At 36.7% G+C, this 6,000-nt stretch overlaps 1 protein-coding gene across 2 annotated transcripts in view; it reads left to right on the forward strand.

Moving 5' to 3' along the window:
- STARD3NL (STARD3 N-terminal like) overlaps positions 1-5,418 on the forward strand; it is a 46,003-nt gene extending 40,585 nt beyond the window's left edge. For both annotated transcript variants that reach the window (XM_079151767.1, XM_079151766.1), the window contains 2 exons: positions 3,869-3,943; positions 4,933-5,418. In XM_079151767.1, coding sequence (XP_079007893.1) covers positions 3,869-3,927 — 59 coding nt within the window. In that variant the 3' untranslated portion in view covers positions 3,928-3,943; positions 4,933-5,418. The remainder of the gene's footprint in view (positions 1-3,868; positions 3,944-4,932) is intronic.
- Positions 5,419-6,000: the final 582 nt, after the last annotated feature.

A 6,000-nucleotide genomic window follows, 5' to 3' on the forward strand; every position in this document is an offset into this window, starting at 1 on the left:
CTTTGGAGAAGTCTGTATTTTGAGATTTTTCAACTTCTTATTATCGAGCTGTATGAGTTCTTTATACATTAGATAAAAGTCCTTTATCAAATATATATAATTTGCAAATGTTTGTCTACATTTTGTTTTCACATTTTCATGTGGTATTTTGAAGTACAAGTTTTTAATGTAAATGGTTAGTACATTTGAGGTTATAGCTAAGAACTCTACCTTAACTATGCATCATGAAGATTTTTCTCCTATGTTTTTGTCTAGAAGGTTTTATAGCATTTTCTCTTTTAATTAAAGTTATGGTACATTTTGAATTAATTTTCATATATTTAGGCCCATTTGTTAAAAATCAGTTGGCCATGAATGTGTCAAGTCAAATTTTTTTATTTCCTTGAATGTTCTTGGATTGAGTTCAGCTTACTCTTTCTACTTTTTAAAGTAGATTATTTTTATGATTGATTTGAAAACTTCCTTTTCTCATATAGTCATTTGAAACCATACATTTTTTCCTACAGACATTGCTTTACTAATGTCTCATAAACTTTGATGTACCATATATACATTTTCACATATTCCTTGGTTTTCAGCGGTTTTGGAATGATATATATGTGAATCTCTTTGTATATGTCCTAATTCCTATTCCTTTAGCTTATTAAATATATAGATTTATTATGTCTCAAAATTTAGGAAATTTTGGCCATTATTTCTTCAAACATTTTCTAGATTTTATTTTCTTCTTCTTGGACTCCCAGTACCCATATATTTGTATGCTTGATGTTTAGCACAGGTCTCTAAACGCTTTTGAATTTTTCTTCAGTCTTTTACTCTCCCTGTCCCAGAATGGATCATTTCACCAGTCCATCTTCATGTATGCCAGTTCCTCTGCTGTCTTGAATATTTTCTTGACTCCCAAATATATCATTACACTTGATTATTTTTTTACTCCAGAATTTAAAAAAAAATTTTGTTCATTTATTTTTCTTTCTTGAGAATCTGTTTTTATATTTTTATTGGTGCATTATAATTATACACAATAATGGGATTCATTACACCATATTTGTACATGTTCATAGCATAATTTGCTCAATCTTATTCTCCTGTACCTTCTCTTTCCCTTGCCACTGTTCTCTGAAGCACTTGCTCAACTAATTCTTCTGTTTTTTATTATTATTTCAATTAGTACATTATAATTACATATGAAAACTATATTCATTGTAGTGTATTTGTACAGAGACATAGCATAATTTTGTACATTTTTCCCCCAATACCTCCTCATTCCCTCTCCCCTCTGTTCCTCTCAACCCCCTTCCTCTACTTTATTGGTCTCCTTTTGTTATTTGAATTGATTCTGTGTATTTCTTTGAAGATATTTGTAAATACTGCTTTGATGTTTTCTTGCTAAGTACATTATTTGGAGTTACTCAGAGATGGTTTGCTTTGATGTTTTTTTAGAATGTTCATGCTTGCTAATTCTCTGTATGTCTTTTGTTGAAAAGTAATTTGTTGAAAATATATTGTTGCAACTCTGGATTCTCATTTTCCCCCAAAAAGGTTGTTGTTGCTTTTTGTACCTTTGTTTAGTAAATTATTCATGAAATTGTATTCCCTAGTGAATGTGGCTACATCTGACTTTTCTCAGTTTTTTATTTACTTGCTTTTCTTTTCTTTTTAAGTCTTGGTTTGTTTTTAAAGCCGAGCTTTCTACGGGTCCCCTGTGTCTGCAGAGCTTGGAGGTAGCCAGTGACTGGACAGAGTTCATGCTCAAGTACCTGGATTAAGGCTTCCATCCTCTGCCAGATGAAAATGCCAGTGGTTTGAGTGGCCCATTCCAAGTTCAGGCTGTTTTCAGGTCTCACACAGGTTTTTGTTTTTGCTGAGACTTTGTGTGTTCTCTGAGGATGCTCATAGCTCAGGTGTCTTGCCAGCTTGAGCTCTCTTGGGTCTCCCCTATGCATGTGAAAAGATCCAGCCAAGCATATGCTTGTGTCAACCCTGACCATAACTTCTGACTAGCAAAGCAGCTGCCCTGCCTGCTTTCTGGGATTTTCCATCAGTACTGCTGGCCATAAGCATGGCTCCCACTCCAAACTAAGTGAGCTTCTCTCACCTGGATGGCTTTGCTGCCAGTCCCCAGAACCTCCATGCCATTGAGCCAGGTGATGAGCACAGGGGGAGGAACAGGAGCAGCTCAGACAGGAGCAGCACAGTTGTTCTTGAATTCTGCTGTTTTCACACATAAACCGGTCTCCAGTTGTATATGCCTCAGTCAATTCCAGAGGGTGAAATGCTTTTAAGTTTTGTCCATTTTGCCAACTTTTACAGGTGCTTTTCATGGAGAGGTTTTATTGACGCCCCCCACTAGACCATAGCCAGAGGTTCTTTTAAAATATGTAAAGATACATGTAGTTAAATTTTAATTAAGAATGGAGCTTTATTTAGGATTCCCAGGTAATACCATGACAGGACCACTCATTGTGGTTTACATACTGTTGGTCTGGCAGTTGGAAAATGAGCCTGGGAACAGGAAGAATTGATCCGACCCTCTTTCTGACTCTTTTCAACACAAGGAGGCAGTTAAACCACCCTGTGTCTCCATGATTTACAGCAGCTTAATGGGCTGGAAACCAAAGCCTTTTAACCACTCTAGCTTTATTTCTCTTGCCCCGCTTTCCACTTGAACTGTGAGACTTTATGAGAGTCCTCTTTACAGTGTACTCTCTCACAGATTAAAGGCCAGCTGAGGCAGGGCACCACCTTTATGTGTGAATAGATTGCATCCCTAACATGCCGAGTTGGTTTTCTACACCCCCTTTTTCTGTTTCTTTTTCCTGTTCATAGAATAAATACACGCTTTTATATAGAGGTTGAAAACTACTAAAACTCACTGATCCTTCAAACATAGTATCACAACTCACAGTTTAACTTGTTTCTTTCTAGTTGTGTGTATAGTTTCACATCCTTTTCTCATGCTGCCCTGCTTTTAAAATGAGAACGTGAGATTTATGAAGTCCCTTTATGTTGTATTGCACAAATTTTGGAATATCTTTTCAAATGTGAAAAATTCATGTGGTTACCTTCTACTCTTTCTCATTTGTACATTAGTATTTGCCTTTTTAATTTTATCAAATGTAATTGTATGGCATACAGAGCTTTATTTATTTTTTAATTACATTTGATTTTGCCTTAATGCACATGCTTTTTACGTGTTTTCATAAACTATATAGAACCATACTTTTACCTAGAGGTAAGGTGTTCCATGTAAATATAACTATTTAACCTTTCTTACATTCTGAAGCATTTAGGTTTGTTTTCTAATTGTTAGAGAAAAAAAAAATCCACATAATGAATAGTAAGTATTATTCCCCAGGAACCAATCCTAAGGAAAGAATTGCAGAGTGGAACGGCTGGGTCAATTGTATGAGTAATTGAGACTCATGAGACATCGATTCCCACCAGGTAGCTAATAGTGATCACTGGCAGCAGCATAGGAACCATTAGGGATCTCCCTAATCCTCAGGAGCCCACCACGCTGCTCTCTCACTCGCCTGGTACAGTGATCAAATTCTTTGAACCACAGCTCAGGCATTATATGTAAACAGGTGGAAGAACAATGGCAGTTGAAAACAATTTTTGGCATATTAATATTTTCACTAGCACATAAATGAAATCTATTTTGCCAACTTAGTGCAAGTCGTAAATTATATTTTAGTTCTCCTCCTGAAAGAAATAAAGTAAAATTTGAAGATAGCAGTTAACCTAAATCTCTCTAGAATTAAACAAATGTGTCTTTCATTTAAGAATTTGTGTGTCTATATTATAATAAAACTGTTCTTTAATGGAATGAGAGTTTTTTCACTTTTCCTTCTGTACCACATAGGATCTGAAGAAGAAGCTGAGGAAAAACAGGACAGTGAAAAACCGCTTTTAGAACTCTGAGTTCTGCTTTATGAAAGTAAGTGTTTGAAAATGAAACTTTAAGAACAAAGTGGTTAAACCAAGAGCATTTTGTTTGAGCAGATTCAGAGAATATGAGTACAAGTATATAGCCAGACTCATCATATTTACATGAAGTCAGTAGTCACATTTCAGTATGTAAAATTTTTGAACATTTTCTGCATAGGTGTAAATTTGTGAAGTGGAAAATATCTCAGAGTTCCAAATCTCCAAAGAAAAAGGAGAGATTCACATCTCTATATTTAGTCAGAATATCCTTATGCCAAACATTGTTTTAATTTCAAGCATTAACCTTTTTGTGTTCTGAGGAGAGCAACCCATGATATTACCACTGTGTCACATTTGAGGGAACAGTGGGTGAGGATTTGTCCGAAGTTACACAGCTATAAGGGGAGTGCCAACCTCAGACCCAGGCAATATGGCACCAGGGGCCACTATAGCCCTGAATGGGGATGTCCCTCAAAGATTTTGTAACTTCTGAAATAGAAGCTGCTGGACTTTGACAGCTCCGGGGCAGAACACATTGTTAAACCCCTTCAGCTCCTCAAAAAAAATTCATTTCAGCCTCACAAATAGAAGACAAATAAATAGTGAGTAAGTTGTACCAGACCTCCTCCTAAATATTGCACCATAAAAGGAAAAAGTAGTGGATGGAATACGAGTCCCTACAAAGCTGGCCAGCGGCAGTCTGGGCAGCAGAGGCAGCCAGGTTCCTGGTGGAGGAGACCTGTGCCTGCATTGGTGGCTCCTAGCATACATCAGACCCTTCTCTCCACACATCAAGGTAGATAGGAGGCCAATGTGTGGATACCTGAATAGTTCTAAAATGCTTTAAAATAACTTTAGGTGTGGCCACACCCATGTCCTTTATACGCCTGTATTGGAGTCTGTCTTCGGTATAGACCCTGTTAGGAAGATAGGAGGCAACATAGCATTTTGCCTTTTAACACCATACCTCAACCTGATTGTCTTCACTCCTTTCCTAAGTGTGAAGAACCCTCACTGAAGTCATCCAAGGGAAAAAGATGGATTTGGGTCTCCCTATTGATAGTGAAATGGCGACATCCACTGCTGACTTTGTCGAACAGCTAGTAAACATTTATTTATGGTGATACCTCACGGACATTTTCCCACATCCATACACATTCAGTCTCCTGCCTGTGGCCAGCCAGGTCTTGTCATGATTCTTCCTCTGTTCAGTGAGACTGAGTCTGACCTGTCAATGAATAATTGAAGGAAAGTCGTGTGCTGTATCCTAATCAAAAGACTTCTTAATATGTTGAAATAACACTTTTGTAGTAAGTGAAATACCTTTTATTTCAATTCACAGGATGGAATTTTGTTTGTTTCATGTCTCAGATTTCTTTTGTATTTCTTTTTTAACACCCTACATTTCCCTTGTGTTTTTTAACTCATGCACATGTGCTCTTTGTACAATTTTTAAAAGTAATAAAATCCAGCATATCAAAATGATTAGTTGTATTTTCTTGGTTTCCATCATGTATTTACCCTAAAGTATTGGAATAAAGAAAGAGGACAAGGAGGGATTGTGAATACATGTAAAACATCACCATATATTACATTATTTTTATCATAAAATCATACCTTTCTCTGAGGTACAGTTCTGAAGTGTCCATAAAAGGACTGAGAAACCATTGTTAAAATTTTTCCTTTGTGTTTTGCTAGTTTGAATTAAAATGAGCTAAATTATATCATGAGTTATTTTTTCAAACATGAATATTCCCCTAACTGCTTCAGAGAGAGTCAGCCTACCTATTAGTTTTCTGCCGTTCATGGTGCCATTCAAGAAAAACTAAATTGCATGTAGTGGGAATTATGTTGATTTGGTAGAACCTGACGATTTGTGAAGATCTAACCCTCTCTGCTTTGGTGCTTGTTCTAAGTGTGGGTCGCATCTCAACAGTGAAAACAGGAGACTGGCTGGCATCTGACCATGAAGCGCTTCTTATGGTGGAGAAGAGTCAGGAAAGTCTCCAGGGTCTGTTCTGTAGACTAAGACCTAAGGAACTCAATGAAGTTATCTCAGTGACAGTT

Source organism: Sciurus vulgaris (assembly GCF_902686455.1).
Source record: "Sciurus vulgaris genome assembly, chromosome: 8".
NCBI lineage: Eukaryota > Metazoa > Chordata > Mammalia > Rodentia > Sciuridae > Sciurus > Sciurus vulgaris.